This window comes from Notolabrus celidotus, chromosome 21 (genome assembly GCF_009762535.1).
Source record: "Notolabrus celidotus isolate fNotCel1 chromosome 21, fNotCel1.pri, whole genome shotgun sequence".
NCBI classification, from domain to species: Eukaryota; Metazoa; Chordata; class Actinopteri; order Labriformes; family Labridae; genus Notolabrus; species Notolabrus celidotus.
This window is the reverse complement of record NC_048292.1, coordinates 7305019-7323137: the sequence shown is the minus strand read 5'-3', so window position 1 is coordinate 7323137 and position 18119 is coordinate 7305019. Positions and strand designations below refer to the sequence as shown.

Here is an 18119-nt window from a genome sequence, read left to right as displayed (position 1 = left end):
CTCTTCTTTTCTTTTATGTTCTGTTTAATGTCGAGCACTTTTATGTCTTTGCACTGTTGCATATAAAATAAAAGTAAAAATAAAATAAAAGTAAAAGTAAATATAAAAGTAAAAGTAAAAGTAAAAAAAATATATAAGTAAAAGTAAAAGTAAATATAAAATGAAAGTAAAAGTAAAAATAAAGTAAAAGTAAAAATAAAATATAAGTAAAAGTAAAAGTTAATATAAAATAAAAGTAAAAGTAAAAAGAAAATAAAAGTAAAAGTAAATAGCTAGCTGATTTGTATTTTTTAAGCAGTCAGAAAAGTGAGGAGACTTGGAATTCATAAACAGCACTAGTCCCTTCCGTCCATTGAAGAGCGGAACGAAGCTGAGTGAGTGGTGACACGGAACCATAATGGTGATGCACACTCGACGATAACTGAAGTGAGCATGGCGTCGGGTCATCTGTGCAGGCTGCACAGCCTACTAACAAGACTTTCCAACGGGAACACACTATTACGAGCACAAAGTAAGTTGTATTTTATGCCCTAGAAATACAACTTAGAGGGGAAATATTCTGAGGCTCATTTATTATTGTTATTAAAGTAACGCTGTCTATGCTAACAGGGGCTAACCTTGAAATTACACAAGATGAAGTAAACATTAACATGTTACAGCATTGCCACTACTATCATTTTCCAGATTTGAGAAAAGACTGTGATGTCTTTATTATTACGATAGGGTAATATTATACTCGTATGATGGGAAAGGTAATTGTAGCTACTTCTAATGATAAACCACGACTTATTATTTGTTGTCATTTGTAGGTCCTACTATAGGCTACCTTTGAAGCATAGCAAGAATGATAGTTTGCAGAAGATTTGTACACTAAAATATGACTCTTAGATTTAAGGTTCTTCCTCCGAAATACGTTAATCCCATGATCAGGGGCGTCACCAGGAATTATAGGCCCCCTGAAAAGATATCTCAGTGGGCCCCATCATCACAGCCAACCCTACAGAATATAACATAGCTGCTTTAATACTTGTTTATTTGCATTAAACAAAAATATATGCTTAAAGCTATCCTGGTTAACTGACTCATATCTAAGCTACATATCAATATATATTTTTTACAATTTCTCCAAATGTACCTGCACAATATTGACCTTCAGACTGTCCACCTCTTTAAACAAGATTATTTGAAGCCAATTGACTCTTTGAATAACAACAAGGGGTAATTATTTGGTATAATCTAACCTCATGAAGTCAAATAAAACTCTAAAAACCTAAACTTTACTTTCAGTCAGATTCAGCCACACTTGATGCTATGAAAATATGACCCCACTTTAGGCATGAGACGCACATCTCATGGAGCCGATCAATCTAGACTACAGGAAGAGACTCACCTTTTTTCCAGAAAGAATTCTGAATGTTTGTTTAGTTATTCAGACAATTTAAGTTATCTTATTGAAGTTATAACACAAAAAAAGGAAAGCGTAGTAGAAAACACATTTTATTTCAGGCCCATGAAGGGCCCCCCTCCCCACTTGGGCCCTAGGTAGTCAGTCCCACTTTTCCCCCACTACAGTATGACGCCCCTGGTTATGGTATCAGTAGATCTCACATGTTTGCTCTATGTTTCTCTGCAGCATGTTTGGTGCCAGTGCGACACAAGTCCGGTATCAGTGGTCCTTCACTTGACGGTCCCAACAGGTATGTAAAGAGTTGTGTTTTTTAAAGAACATTTTCATGAAGTAATTAAAGCAATCAAACTCACTTATTGAACTACAACAAATGTAATGTTAGTTTTTTTCAAACACAAAAAGGCAGCTTTATTGTTGGCCCATAAGGGTTTGTTAGTTATTAACTAAATAAATACAGAATATCAAACATGTTTAAGTAAATAAATATTAAAAACAATTGAGAATATGCACGTTATATGTGGGACATAGTTTATATTTTGAGGTTTCTCAGATTTCACTTAGCTTAAGACTTGAGGTCTCACAGCAGTTGTGTATTTGAGTTTAAAGGACTGCAGTGGCTGTCTTAAATGATATTAAAGTGATTGATATGTAATAAAGATGATAAATTGCAATTCCGATATTAACATTCTGTTGTCTTGATTTTAGTAATGTGGAAATTGGCGTGACTTCAGATGGGAAAACCGTAGTGTGCTACCATCCAACTGTCGACATTCCCTATGAGTTTACCCAGGTAAGGGTTTAAAGTTTCCATGCATAAATATCAATGTCCCATTTGTCTGATGACAGAATCTGTTTCAATGATTTTGTCGTGTTGGATCTTTTCAACAAGAGAGAGAATTCAGAGGCTTTTTTTTTCATGAAGACTTCTGTTTCATTAGGCAGTAAATCCAAAAGACTTTCGTTGCTTTTAAATCTGAATTTGAAGAAGAGTTCTGGCGCAGTATGAAGCAACAATTATTTAGCTTTAGCCTGATCCCACACTGCTCCAAGGATGTAAATCAGTGTGAAATATGTTGCAGGATTGCTGTATTTTTACATTTATTTTGCCATGTAAGATTTGTTCATAAAATTTAATTTTTGCAGCCTATAGAGCGTCCAGACCCCCTGACAAACCCGGCTGAGACCCACGACCAGGTTCTAAAGGCTCACCTCAGCAAGGAGGTGCTGAAGGACAAAAAGGGTCCCACTATAGAGGAGCTGAGCAAGATGTTTCACACCACCAAACACCGCTGGTATCCATTCGGACAGTGAGTACACTTTACAAACATTGATTATTGCCCCTGACACCACTTAGGTTCAGAGGCTTGATTTATAATACAGTGATTTAGAAAAAAAAAAAATTTCAACAAAGACTAGCGCTTACTTTATTTTCCTCTTTAACTGCACCATTAAAGAAAATACCTCCGCTCTTTCAAAGTCCCTCTTCAGAGAATGGTAACATTGGATTTTCCTCTTTTATTTTTCACAGGTACCGCACCAGACGCATTAAAAAGGATCCCCCAAAGGACAGATAATTTAATCCACAGGACTTTATTTGGTTTGTGTTTGTGTCATTGTCATCATAATGTTAAATAAACTGTAAAATATGAAGTCGGTTGTGATGAGTTCTTGAGTCGGTGCTGTTGAAATTGAACATTGAAGTAGCTTTACAATTCTGTATAGAATTACTGCATTAGTTTTTAATCAGTTCTGTTGTAATGTAAGAAAATGAATTGTACCTTGTAGTTGTTTTGATTCTGGCATCTGAATGCAAAACAGATTTTTTTATATCTGACACACCCTGTTGTTTTGTTCTTGTCATGTGGCCCCTCAAGTCCAATTTGTATTTACTACCTGTGCCTGAAATGGTTATTGGCCTATTCATGGGATGTTTGTATCTTAAAGCATTTCTAAATACTTTAGGGGCCGTATATATAGTTAATCTGTTTTCCTTACAGTCAATAGACTCAGTTGATTAGGACTTTCAAAACAGTTGTGTTTTTTTGCAATGAAGTTTGTGCAGCAGAAATTAAATATGCATCCAGAGGGAAGCAGTGGGTGAGTATTAAATCAGCTATCAGCACAGTTTAGGTGCTATATTCATCATTGATCTCATAATCAAAACAGAACTTCCATCATATTTAATTTTAGCTGAAGATGAATGAGTAAATATAAGGTGGTTCTTGGAGAAGAAACCATCTGATGCCCTGAAACTCAAACTAAAAAAGAGTAATGCAGCCACACATGTAGCTCCCTGGTACTGTTTCTGATTGAAGTACCATAACAAGGAGAACATTAGGAAGTGCCAACTTGTACTTTGATGTAATACAACTGTGTAATTAGCAGATCAAACCTCAGAAGAAAAACTAAAAGCATATACAGTACATGTGTACACTGCTTGACATAAATCTTGTCACATAAGGATATAGTGGAAAAGTGGCAGAAGGATGATTTTTTTCTGATGAACCATCGCCTGAACTGCATCCCAATCACCACAAATACTGCAGAAGACCTGTTGGAACCCGCATGGACCCAATATTCACCCAGAAAACAGCCAAGTTTGTTGGAGGAAAAAATCATGGTTTGGGGCTACGTCCAGTATAGGGTGTGTGAGAGATCTACAGAGTGGATGGCAACATCAACAGACAGAAATATCAAGAAATTCTTCCTACCCATTACATTCCAAACCACAAGGGAGGGCAAATTCTGCAACAGGGTGCTGCTCCTTCCATATTTCTATTTTTTGTATTATTTAACTATTATTTTTTTAATGTAAAAACTACCTCTGCTACTCACCACTGCACTTTTATCATATATTTTTGCCTGTACATATTAGTCATGCCTAGTTGTTGTTCTTTTGTATTTATAGCTGATGTTATTGTTATTATTTTTATTTTATTTTTATTTGTATGCCTTATTCTTATGCCTTGTACAAAGAGAGCACAGTTTACCTAAGTCAAATTCCTTGTATGTTCAAGCATACCTGGCCAATAAAGCTGATTCTGATTCTGATTCTGACTCAGAATCCAGAAACGTCAGCGCAGCACTGGATGAAAAATGCAAGGATCTGTCAGGAGCCCAGAAACTCCCTGACCTTTTATAAACACACGCACTGATTAAAAGCAAACAGATCACAGGTGATGATGGGTACCTTTAATAGCCATCAAACCCGTTTGTGTCAACTTGTGTGCATGTTATCAGGCCCAAATCATCAGGGTATGTAAACTTTTGATCAGGGTCGTTTGGGGAGTTTCTGTTGTCATTATGATATAAAAAGAGTAAACACAGTTGTTTGACAATAAATGGCTTCACCCAACCTCTAACCATGAGTGAAAAAACAGTTTTTCTCTTATCATTCATATTCTCTGAAAAATGGCCAAAAAAAATCACCAATTCTGCCAGGGTATCGCATTGGAAACTCTGTTTCTGACTCAGCTCCGCTTCTGTATGGGGTTCCACAGGGGTCCATTTTAGGTCCACTGCTGTTCTCACTGTATTTACTGCCTCGGCTCCATCCTGAGAAAGCATGGCATCTCCTTCCACTGCTACGCTGATGACAGTCAAATATATGTGCCGCTGAAAAAGAAAAATGCCTTTTCCCTCTCACCACTTCTTGCGTGCCTTGAAGACATCAAAGTCTTCCTAAACTTTGGTTGATCTGGGCCCTTTGGTTGTGTATTTTAAGTCGGAAGTCTCAAACTTGGGTTTTAAGCTTGACAGTGATTTTAAGATGGATCAGCAGATCAGCTCTATAGTAAAGTCCAGTTTTTTTCACATTAGGCAGCTGGCAAAAGTGAAGCCTTTCCTACTTTGAAACAGTAATCCATGCCTTTGTCACATCCCGGCTGGATTACTGCAATGAACTTTATTTAGGAATCAGTCAGTCCTCCCTCGCACGTCTCCAGTTGGTCCAGAATGCAGCCGCTCGCCTCTTAACTGGAGCACGTAAGAGGGAGCACATAACACCCATTTTAGCCTCCCTCCACTGGTTGCTTGTGCATTTTAGAGTCCATTTTAAGATTATTTTATTTGTTTTTAAATCTTTAAATGGTCTCGCCCCGCCCTACCTCTTTGAGTTGATCCATCTCTACGCCCCTGCTCGGTGCCTCAGGTTAGCTGATCAGCTGCTCCTGGAGGTACTGAGGTCCAAACAGAAGCTCAGGGGGGATAGGGCTTTTTCTGTCGCTGCTCCCAAACTGTGGAACGATCTTCCTTTAGCTGTCAGACAAGCCCCCTCACTGTCCACTTTTAAAACTCGTCTTAAAACCCATTTTTATTCCCTGGCTTTCGACTCAGCATGAGACCCTGCTCTTGTTTTAGTGCCTTTTTATTTTTATTTTTTATTTTTTATTGTTTAACTTTATTTTATCTTATTGTTCTTCTTGATTTTATGATTTTATTGTTTGTTTTTATCCATTATGTTTTTGTCCAGCTGCTGTTGTTCTTAAAGTGCTTTATAAATAAAGTTGAGTTGACTTAAACTTATGAGCACAACTGTATATATTAGATAATTTGTAGCGTTAAGGATAGCAGTTAAATGAGGATATATATTCAGCTTCCAATCATGTCTCGCTAATTGTAAATGACACCAAAATGTACATGTTCTAAAATACTCCTGGCATTTACATTTTTACACTGAGCACGAGCACGACGTCGAGCATATTTCCTGACGTCATCTGCGTCCACCGGAAGAGCGCGTTCCGTGTCCCCGCCCCATCCATCCAGTCCAACCTGAAAAGAAGGCGAGTCCTCGGCTAAAAATATAATAGCTAACACAAGATGGCCGGTTTGCCTCGTAGGATTGTTAAGGTACACTTTACATCACACATTGTTTCTACAACTTAATAATCCCATGTTTGATTGTCTTACAGATATTTAAGGGCAGTCAGTGACGTAGTGTTACTTCATGTAGCGTGCAGCCTCACGTTAGCGCGGCTAACACAATTAGCACTTATCGAGCTAGTTATCAAGCTTCGTGTTTGTTTTTATATCCGTTTTTTCACCGTCGTATTCTACAGAGGGAAATTGTTGTGATACTTAAAGAGTTGCTTGCTCATTAACGTGTTGCTAATTTCAGGCAGGAGTCAACAAATTATGAAAATGTATCCCTTTTGCCTTATGAATGGGTTCGCTGGGGAAGCTAAGCTAGCAGCTGTGGCTTCACTGATAGGTAACAACACATGTCTGGCTCTTGTGTGAGACGCTCCCTTCGTGTTGTGAAAACATTTGACTGCTTATAAACGATCTAAAATGACAGTGTTGTTTGTGTTGTGCCAAATGAAAGTAAATAACAGGCAGGATTTAAAGGCCTGTTGCGTTGCGGTCTTTCCCCTCAGCCTGGTTCAGGCCCAGGAGTGGGCGCGATCAGCTTCTTCCGCCACATCTAGAAGCTTTTTTTCTCCTAGCATGTTATTTACAGCTGTCATCCGAACACTTGGACTTTGTTTTAACAATGATTGCTTTATATAGTAAACCCAAACCACTTTGAAGCTTTTTGTGTTAAGCTGTTGACTGCAGATGTTTCCCTGCACCTGCTTTACCAAATGAAGAAATGTGACCATAATGTTCCACTTCCTCCTTTAAGTTTCCGTTTTCATTACTCTCCTGAGGTTACAGATGCCTTGTTTATAGTTTACACTTCAGCTTTGCAAGTTTACTTCGTACTAGTGCTGGCATTACCATACTTTTATGACTCGATACCATACCGATTACTTTTTTGGGCAATTTATTCCATACCCGATACTTTCAGTGATTTATTCTTTTTTATTTATTTATTAGATAAGATAAGATAAGATATACTTTATTTGTCCCCTGTTGGGGGAAATTATTTTGTTACAGCAGCTTACAACACGGGACAGGGGTATACAACAATGTACTAACATAGTTAAAAATATAATAACAATAATAATAGCAATGGTAAATAGCAATGGTAAAATAAAAAAATATATAATAGAGTAAAAATAAAATAAAATGTGGCAACTATTACAGATATATACACACTATGTACACTTCTATCTGATAAATAGATAAGGTAAGTTATTTATTTATTTATTTGCACAATTAAAAGAAAATACATACAAAAAAATAGCAAAGATAAATAATATACTGTGCAGGAAGAGGCAGAAAACTCAGAGAGCTTATTTGAAGCCTCTACCCAAATAAGATAAGATATATATAAGATATATCTTATATATATATATAAGTTTATGTGTACATAGGCTGTTCTTATAAAACTGTATTTTATTATATTTTTCCTGTATGTTTCGTATATACAGTGAAAATTGACAATAAAAGAAACCTTTGAATATACTTTTTGTCTCCCGTTGGGGGAAATTCTTTTGTTACAACAGCTTACAACACAGGACAGGGGAATACAACAATGTACTAACATAGTTAAAAAATATAATAACAATAATAATAATAGCAATGACAAGGATAAAATATGATATAAGAAGGAAAACTCATTCCTTCTCCTCATCATCTGACAGCTCAATACTTTTCACAAAGGCAGTAAAGGGTCCCTATATTTTTTAAAACACGTCTGTTTTTTTCCTTGTCCCTTTTTCCAAAGGATGGGTTACAAGCGTTTGTCTTATCCGGTCTCAAAATATGAAGCCCATGCGGAAGTGTTATAAACTGCAATTAATTGAGAATCCACTTGAGGCTGGCTGCAGAAACACTAGAAACCACATAGACACCAATTCGAAAAAGACGATCTTTGCAGCATTAATAAATATGTTTACAGCCTGGTTCAAAAAACTTATTTCTAACGGGACGGTTCAGAAGATATTAAGATTACGAGTTTTGTTTGACAGACGGGAACACTGTAGCTGTTGGCGAGGGGGGCTCCAAACTCTTTACGTCACACTCACTGGACAGAAGTTAGGTTGAATTCAACATTTCCAATATGGCTGATGCTGACCTCAAAACAGCGCTTTAGGAACAGATGGGTGACGTCACGGATACTACGTCCATTATATATACTAGGGATGCACCAATCTGATCCTGGTGTCAGATATCGGCTAGATCGGACTCAAAAAGCTAGATTGGATATCGGCGACAAGGGGCTGATATATAGTGTTGATCCATATGGCAGATCTATTCATCTCAGTTCTATGCTTTCCTGTGTTTACAACAGCCATGTGCGTCTCTTATGTCATCAGCGCCGGCCAGTCTTTGCATTTTTGCCCGGTGGAGCATGATGGAGGATAACTACAGAGGCTCTGCAGTTTAGGTGCATGTCACGCTTCTTTTGCTAACAACTCTGCTGGAAACTTGCAACATGTGCACTTTGTGCAGCGCTAATGTTTCAACGGATGGCAGTCGCGCTGAAAAATATAATGGGAGCCCAAAGGAAGAGCAGGGTTCCCACGCGTCCTGGAATACCTGAAAAACCTGGTACAATTTTCCAGTACTGGAAAACACCTCGAGAATGGGAGAAATAGCAAAATGTCCTGGAAAATTACAGATTGTCCTGGAAAATTATTAAGATGACTGCGTGCGACCTGACAAGGATATAAAAAACACATCCCCATTCAACATTTGCGGCCATTTTTGTCATTCAGTTCTATTTAGGTCAATTTATGCACCGATCCTCTGATTATTATCATTATTTATTTATTTCAGTAAGGCAGCTTCCAGAGTCCTTTGCTGATTCTTTCGTTATTTTTCTTAGCTAATTATATATTGTTAGAGAAAAGAGAAAGCTGAGGTGAGAGTTGGCCATCATTGTTACTTGGTTGCACTAATAAAGTGCTGTACATCTTTGGTTGCATTATTCTAATATCAATTTGCACTAATTTTTAAGCATGTAAGAGATGCTTTCATGGATAGCCATAGACTGCACGTCTTTTAATGTAGACTTCCATTGAGACGAACATATAAGACTATTTAGGAACTAAATTTAGACCGTCATACCAGCTTGATCATCACTGAAAATGTCCTTGAAATGTCCTGGAAAATGATCTCTGGAAAAGAGTGGGAACCCTGAAGAGGTTTACGTCAGCTGTAGCGTACTGCAAAGAAGCAAGAAACCTTCAATTAATGGATTCAAAGTGTGATGGATTGGATTTAATTGTTCCAGATCCTTGAAATTAAGGGATTCCAGCCTCTGGTTTAGCACTTTGAACTCAGGTACCATCAAGTCAGAAAAGCCTGAAGTTGCCAAAACATGATTCTATCCTCGCATTAAGGAATAGAGATTGTTGAATCAATACCAGGATCAGATCGGCTAGTATCGATATCGGCAGATACCAAAGCCCAGGTATTGATATCGGTATCGGGACCTAAAAAGTAGCATCGGTGCATCCCTAATATATACAGTCTATGGTTACAGCATGGTTAGCATACCCAGACTTTTGCAGGGGGGGAAAGGCATTGTTTTTTTTTACCATAACATAACTTTTCATGTGGTTTGTTGTGGTAAATTCAAACCTCCACGATGAGTTTATTGCATATTCTCATATCCTGACAACCATGAAATTGCGATGAATCCTGCTGCCCTACCAAAAGTAAATAATCAGCTTGTTGAGTGATGGAGATCAGATTGTCATGTTTTTAAAACTGCAGGTGTCTCAATGTTTGTAGAGTAAAACTACTCAGTCATTACCGTCTGTCAATATGAATAATGTCTAGCTTACTAAGCTTCACACCGTTCAGAACAAATTGGCTGCAGTTTTATGTTGGGATATCAGGGAAGAGGCATCATACATTTTAAAGAACACTCAGCTCTGATTAGTTAAGAAGACATTTCTAATTGTTCTCTGACATTTTGTATACCAGACTTTCTTTGATTGTTTCACTTTGTCAACTCAGAAAAAGTCCCTGACCGTGTTGTTACCTGTCCCTTCATTCTGACCCCACCCAGGAGACACAGCGGTTGATTCAAGAGCCTGTTCCAGGGATCACAGCAACACCCGATGAAGAAAATGCACGTTACTTCCATGTGGTCATCGCAGGGCCCCAAGACTCTCCTTTTGAAGGAGGCACATTTAAACTTGAACTATTTCTTCCAGAAGAGTATCCCATGGCAGCTCCCAAAGTGCGATTCATGACCAAAATCTACCACCCCAATGTTGACAAACTGGGAAGAATATGTTTAGACATTTTGAAAGGTAGGGAAACACTTCAGTATCTTTTTTTTTTTTTTAACTTTCATGTGATGTGTACATTTTTCTTGCTTTTTATCTGGGCAGCAGAAATCTTGACCCACACTCATTCAGCTTTATTTTGTATTTTTCAAACTTTAAAATAAGAGAAACTGATCACAACTGTAAATGATAACCGCTGCAGTTAGTGCTATCTTACTGATCTGAGAAAGAAAACCTCCCCTATGACTTCTGTCTGAAACAATTTTCATTATTCTCAAAATGATGGTGTATAGATTCTCTTTCACAATTCTTTGTATTGATTTTGTAATTACAGTGCATGTAAGCATTGACAGTGTAAACAAAGTAGATACAAAGAGTGTGTGCAGCAATGGCAGTACTTCAATACAACACAAGACAACAATTTTACTGGCCTTTTCATGACCATGACCCCAAGCCCCTCCCACCCAAACCTCACATTACTTACATAAGGAAGAAAAAATCAGACAGACCAAATTAGGTCAAATAAATAAATAACTAAAATTAAAAAGTTAAATAAACATTAAAGCATTAAAGATAGATAGAAGGAAGATGGAGGGGGAGAAGGGGAAAGAGAGAGGGGAAGGGGGGCAACTAAGCTTGTGTATAGATTCTCAACCCAAAGACTCAATGTGCAAAGTGTAACACATAGAAGCCTTCAGTGGGTCAGACTAAAAGCTCAGTCCAGGTTATACTGGATTTTTACTTAAAAACATTCAGATTTGAAGCCAGAAGTGTGTGATTTGTCTTGTCTCTTCCTCTTCCTTTTTGGTTGTGCAATTCCAAACTGAAAAAGTTTTTAAAAAAATATCATTTTTTGTCTGTTTTGGGGTGAGTTATAGATCAAACTACTACTCCTTTAGTGAAAACATAACCAGTAGAGCTAGGTTAAGAGCTGTTGAAATATTTTTAGAGCTGCTGAGCCAAACAATGACCCAGCAGCAGCAGCAGCTAAAAGTAGAGCAAAGGTATGAAGCTAGGTGATAATCATCAGTAGCCTTTCAGTAGTTTCACTCCACAGAGTAGAGGTGTGAAAAAATATCAATACAGCAATATATCACAACACTTTGACCTCCAATATGATATCGACATTTCAACTCTTAATTTTGATATTTTTGTAATAATAAAAATTCACATTTTAGCCGAGTTGGAACTAAAATACAACTTCAGTATTTCAAAAAACAATAAAGTGGAAAAGTTTTTTTCAATCAAATAGTTTTGACTTAAAGCTACTGTGAGGAACTTTTGTTTTGTATCAATTCTGGCGCCCCCTTGTGGACAAAGCGATACCTCTTATCTCTTGTCCTATACATGCAACAAAAACCTCATCCTTTTGTCTTTTAACAGTCTACTTTATCAGGGAATGTGATCATTTTCCATGAAAACAGTCAAATAAAGGCTGTTTCTGAAGCGAGATGTCCATCATCTGGTCTGAAACCTACCCCCTCAGGGTGGTTTCAAGCATTAAAAATGACAACAGAGAAGGTGTCAGTGTTGCTGCTGATGGACTTGTTTGCTATTGAAGGTCATAAAGAGGCATCAGTATCATTTTCAGTCTGTTTCTCAGCCAGTTCAAGTTCCTTTAATTTGTCCTTTCAATTTTGAGTAATATTGTGTGATTTACATAAACACCACCTCTATTTTTTCTTAGTTAACTGTGTAGAATATCACAATATATCACAATATTGTGATATCGTGATATATCGTATCGTGATGCGTATCGTATCGTGAGGTTCTTGGCAATACTCACCCCTAATACAGAGTCAAGGGCACAGACTTATAAATGTCACACAGACTGATCTGTATAAAAATGACATTTTATATTCTGGGCACAGTGAAGTCAGATGGGGAAACACACTTGTTACATCCTGACACAATGTTGTAATGCTGCAGTGGTTTCCATTCTTGATACATCTCAGAAAAGTACCAGGGGAGGTAATTATCTATGACTATGAGGTACAATCAAACAAGAGGCAAATTATACATGAGGTGAGTTTGGACACAAATCTGACACCTAGAAAGTGCTAAATAACCCTTAACTATACAAGAGCAAAGTGAGGGGTTGAATGTAGGATTTATTCCCACTAAAAAAATGTGTAAATGAACTTTTTAGAATTTAAAATGGCTGAAATGCAGCTGCTTATGTTTGCACAGAGCAATCTTGTGAGACTAAGGCTCAGGAGCTTATGTGATTACACCCATTAAATCAACTTTGGAGGTAAACAACTCCAGCTCATTTCAGTGGCAGGAGCAGAACAGACATCAGCAGCCAAACTTGCAACAGCAATATTAAAGAAAATAATCAATCAGAGCTCTACACTAAATGTTTGTTATTGGCTCTTTTTTGTTTTAATTTTCTGCAGAGAAAGTGGATCTGCACGAGTTTCCTCCATTTTAACTGTATTTTTCTTTCTTTCTTTCTGCATCCATCTTTCTCTAATACCCCCCCTCCCTTTCAGATAAGTGGTCTCCAGCCTTGCAGATCCGTACAGTGTTGCTATCTATTCAGGCGTTATTAAGTGCTCCCAATCCAGACGACCCTCTGGCAAACGATGTCGCAGAACAGTGGAAGAAAAACGAAGGCATTGCCATAGAGACAGGTGAGGATTAAGTTTGCACTTTTTACAACCTCTTATTGAAGCACTTAGCATGAGCTGATGTTTCACATGTGCTGACATCTCTTCAGTATGAGAAACACAGTTGGACAGCAGAAGCAGTCTGCCTGTGGTACACGATGGGAGGATTGAGGGTTTACAGTTTGATCCAAATGCTAATTCAGTCTGAGTCAGACCTAGCAATTAGCATCTACGTTCTGTCATCCCTCATAATCCATCTTATCAAGTCTGTGTGAATTGGTATTGTACAGTTAATTCAAACAGACCTATGTTGTCATTGTACTGTTTCTGAAGTGTGTTGTGCTGCCTGGTATCTCTCATGTGAACACTGCTGTGCTCTGACTGAGCTGTTTGTCTGCACGTCATTGACTGTCAAATTGTGTCCTGTTGCTTTGCGTTCATGAGCGAACCTTGTTGTTTGACCATGTGGAGTTTGTAATCCTGCTACCTGTACAGTAGTGAGCTCAGCCTGCAGTTCTGTTAAATCATGTGATTGTTGAAACGCACTTAATTAATCCCCAGGGGGGGGATTCAATTTTTTCACTTGTGTTGTTTTTCGGTCATGATACACACACAGTTTTTTTTTTCTATCAATCAAGCTTTATTTATAAAGCACCTTTCATACAAATCAAATGCAACCCAAAGTGCTTTACAGAGATTGAAAAACGAGAAAGAAGCAGAAATGAAACAATGGCAAGACTAATTAGGGGACAATAGTAATAAGAAGAAAAATAGTAATAATACAAATTAAAATAGGAACAGCATAAAATAAAATAACATAGAGACCAATGCACACCAAAATAAAATATGTGCAATTAAAATAAGTTAAAGCATTAAAAATAAGAATATAAAATAGTTTAAATAAATAGATTTAAAAAAGGGTAAGGATAAGAGTTGAAAAATAAAACTAAGGCAAAAAATATCAATAAAACTGAGTAGATAAATCCAAATTAAATAAATGAATGAATAAATACATAAAATAGAATAAGACAACAGTTAAAATTACTAAAATAATAAAGCAACATTTAAATCAATATTAAAGTAAAAGGTAAGTAATAACATTTTTAAACCCTACATAAAAGCCAGACTGAACAAATACGTTTTCAGTTTACGTTTAAAAGTCTCAATATCTCTATCAGCGCCTCTCAGATCCTCCGGCAGGCTTTTTGGTATATATACATACAATCATGCACACACACACATGCAGTGGACATGCACTTTTTTGGGAGAGATGTCAGAGTGAGGATACTGCCATCAACCAGCGCACCCCAAGCAGCTGGGGGTTCGGTGCCTTGCTCAAGGGCACCTCAGCAGTGCCCAGGCAAGTGAACCAGCACCTCTCCAGCCACCAGTGCACTTGCCAAACTTAGTCCATACTGGGACTCGAAAAGGGGATCCTTCAGTTCCCAAGCAAAGTCCTCAAGGACTGAGCTACTGCCGCCCCCCTGTTGCGGCTGCATTGGCAATCATGCTGGCACAGGTTCGTGACGAAGCTTTAGCTAGATTATAGCGCCGACCTCTGGATGAATACCATAACGTGACAAAAAAAACTGAGTTCTAGAGTTGGGGAGCAGAGCGACTGAAAGCCCTGCTCCCCATGCTGCTGAGATGGGCAGGGGGCACAGAGAGGTGGAGGGAGGTGAGGCTGAGGGAGCGAGAGGGGGTGACAATGTGGAGGAGATCAGACAGATACGGCGGGTGAGGTTGTGAATGGCCTTAAAAGTATACAGGAGGATTTTGAAGTTGATTCTGAAAATGACCGGGAGCCAGTGGAGCTGCTGGAGGACGGGGGTGATGTGGTGAAAGGAGGGGGTTCTGGTAATGATGCGGGCTGCAGAGTTCTGGACCAGTTGAAGCTTATGGAGGGATTTGTGAGGGACACCGAAGAGGAGTGAATTACAATAGTCAATACAGGAGGTGACGAGTTATGATTGAAAAAAAAGGCAGATTCTATGTTAAAGAAGTTAAGTGTTAATTTGGTGAGTATAAAACTTAAATGGGTATTTTTATTCTTATTTGAAAAGAAGTATGCGTTCTAGTGACTTATTAATGCTGCCTATGTTTCCATCTGTGAACACTCTGCAACACTCCCCTTATCCCCCCTGTCCTGCACACTATCTCCTACCTCACCCTCCACCAACCTTGTGTTATCTCTTGTCTCCCCTCTCTCCCACAGCCCGATTATGGACCAGGAACTACGCGGGCAAGAGCGATTAAAGAAGCAAGACGAAGCAACTGAATGTGATCCACAAAATGTACTTCTACTCTGTCAACATTTGAATTTAACGGACACGCAGAAAAAAAAAAAAGAGAAAAAAAGATTGAGTCCAAATCTATTTGAAAGACAAGATTTACTGCTGCAGACCTCTGGGTGACTTACTTTCCTCTCTAAGAAGCGTTATATGTGTGTGTTAGCTTTTTTTTTTTTTTCTGTGTTGCTATTTAAATGCATGGACTCAGAATGACACCCTCCCCAATACAGTCTTAAAATAACATGCAATATGCTGCCCTGGAATAGGCACACACTGGTACGTTTGCAAAATATACAATCATGTATTAAAGCTGTTCTTCCTTTGACACATGCATCACTTGTCAACACATCTGTACGTCTTTGATCAGAGACAACACGTTTGGATATTTCATCACATAGACAGCGTGCGGCATCTTTTTCCTCCCTCTCGTATGAAGGAATGATGAAGTTTCTCTTTACTCCTTTAGGGAATATGACGTGAAGCGCTTACAGTCAACAAGGAGGTTAGTTGGATTTCCACTCCTAAGTGTCCCTCTTTGCAAACACAGTACAAAATTGAAAATTAATCTGGTGGTGCTTACTATCTAATGTTGTTTAGCATCAACTTAAGAGCACTTGGGGGCACTTAATTTTGTGCACAGAGGTGGAGCACAGTATTATCACAGAAATGACAACCTGACCTGAAAAATGTAAAGGTTTCCACAGAGTAAGTACCTCCACAAGATCACGTGTTAGCTCTCAGAAGACACCGTTTAACTTCAGTGCTTTGAGATATTTCTTTAGCTGTGATTAGATGCTGAAAATACAGGCTGAATATTTTCCTCCACAGATAACTGAGGGAACATTTTTACAATAGGAGTAAAGTCAGCTGAGGTGGATGTAGTCCTCCAATGTTTACCAGTTAAGAAAACAAAGTTGTGAACGTCCTCAGCTAACATTTAAAAGCGTTTAGTCCCTGGACAGGAGGCATAATTTTATACTTTAAAATATTCCCTTTTAACACGTTCACAAGTCTGATATCAAAACACAAGACAGATTAGTTTGTGATCTGATGACTGAAGCTAGTAAGATGAGGACTCTAGTGGTCCAAAATGTTTTGATTTACATTTCGTCCCTTTCAAAAGGACTTCAGAAAGCCACTATTTACCTCCGTTCAGTCCCAGAAATGAATGGCCTTTCTTTACATCCATTCTCAGTCTTTTCAAACAGACAGTTTGGGGAGGGTGTGCAGATTACCTCAACATGCTTTAAAAAAAAAAGCTGTTCTCAACACATTCATGGAGATAAACACTCTGTGTTGAAAAGGAGCTGTGTGCATGCTGTGGCAGGCTCTGAAACGTGTTGAAAATATGCTCTCTTTTTTTAAAAGGTTGTGGGACGCTGAGCCGTATCTGTTTCTACGTTCATTTTTTAACTGTCTGTCCATGCTTTCTTTCTACATTGCTGATTCTCTGTTTTATTTTCGGTGTAAAAGGCGTGTACCATAATCCAACTGACAGCAGGACAGTGAAAACTAGTTTATTTTGAGATGTTTGGGAGAGTTGTTGAGTTCTTAAAGGGAAAGTACAGCCGTTTTATTTTGTGCGGTGTTTGCCATCCGTTCCAGTTTTATCACCACTAGTTTTTGCTTGTTATCACTGACGATGATGCAGGTGATTCAATAGAATAACAGTTGTGGTGGCAGGATAAGTTAGAATATAAAGTGTTCTAAGTTAAAAGGTCTTTCTCGTGCTATCCTGATTTCTTGGGGATGCCATTTGTTGCTGATCTGAAGAAAACATCTAAAACTCAGATTAGAGGAATCAGTTTGACAACATCAGATTTGTGCTCAACGGTTGATGGACAGGACTGTGATGGTGTTTGTAGTGAAACTCTTTTCTATTGGTTGATCTGTGCTCTTGCTCTCGATTGGATTATCACAGACTTTGTGTTGCTTAGATTTGTTTGTGTCCTGTTGTCACCCAGAGTTATTAACTAACTGTTTCTGACTGCTACATTTATTCAAGTCTTGGAAGACGAAGCACGGCTTAAAACCTGGTTAATTTATTGTTTCACTGTTGGACTTGGACAGTTATGGAAAAATCAATAAAGTCACTCACTGGATTTTTAAGACATCTAGATCAAAAGATTGAGAGATCAAACTCTGATGAATACGCTCCCCATGTGTAAAAAAACAAACGAAAAGAAGAGTTCTGTTGGTAATTTCAGTACATTTGCATACACGGCTCTTCAAATACTCTGTAAATAAACTGAGTTGAGTAAGTAAGTAGGCTTGTCTTATTTTCTTATTTATGTTGTGTCTGAGTTTGACTCCCTCTGAAAACGAGAGGATTTTCTTATTTCATCCTGTAAAACTCAAAGTGAAAACCTTCAAGCCTTAACCAGAACGAGCAGCAAAACACACGAAGCATCCTTGAAAGAGCCTACCACATTAAAAAAAGTCATAGTCAAATTTATCTGCAGGAAGTGTGTCCATTTACATGTTTTATTTTTAGATCAATTGTATGATATATAACTGGACCAGTGACACACGGTAAACTTTGTCCATCCCAAGGTGGAGCTTTGCAAGATACAAAAAGTGGACTTAAAAATACACACAAAACAGCATTAGCAATACAAACAAAATGTACAAAACTACCAAAATACATACAGAAGTCCTCAAGCAAAACACACAAAGCTCT

At 38.1% G+C, this 18119-nt stretch overlaps 2 protein-coding genes across 5 annotated transcripts; both read left to right on the top strand.

Moving 5' to 3' along the window:
• Positions 1 to 362: 362 nt before the first annotated feature.
• mrpl42 (mitochondrial ribosomal protein L42) lies at positions 363 to 3058 on the top strand. The gene is made up of 5 exons (XM_034673620.1): positions 363 to 511; positions 1634 to 1697; positions 2114 to 2198; positions 2552 to 2715; positions 2937 to 3058. The coding sequence occupies exons 1-5, from the start codon at positions 433 to 435 to the stop codon at positions 2980 to 2982; spliced, it is 438 nt and encodes a 145-aa protein (XP_034529511.1). The 5' UTR covers positions 363 to 432; the 3' UTR covers positions 2983 to 3058.
• Positions 3059 to 6124: 3066 nt separating this feature from the next.
• Positions 6125 to 17704, top strand: ube2nb (ubiquitin-conjugating enzyme E2Nb). Of its 4 annotated transcripts, XR_004629283.1 has the most exons (6): positions 6125 to 6256; positions 10314 to 10560; positions 13032 to 13172; positions 15364 to 15442; positions 15906 to 15941; positions 16808 to 17704. XR_004629283.1 is itself a non-coding variant. In XM_034673298.1 (5 exons), the coding sequence occupies exons 1-4, from the start codon at positions 6227 to 6229 to the stop codon at positions 15402 to 15404; spliced, it is 459 nt and encodes a 152-aa protein (XP_034529189.1). In that variant the 5' UTR covers positions 6125 to 6226; the 3' UTR covers positions 15405 to 15442; positions 15906 to 17704. The 4 variants fall into 4 exon arrangements, 2 of the variants coding, with proteins under 2 accessions (XP_034529189.1, XP_034529188.1); XR_004629282.1 differs by having other exon boundaries at positions 15364 to 15941; XM_034673298.1 differs by having other exon boundaries at positions 15906 to 17704.
• The last annotated feature ends 415 nt before the right edge of the window (positions 17705 to 18119 follow it).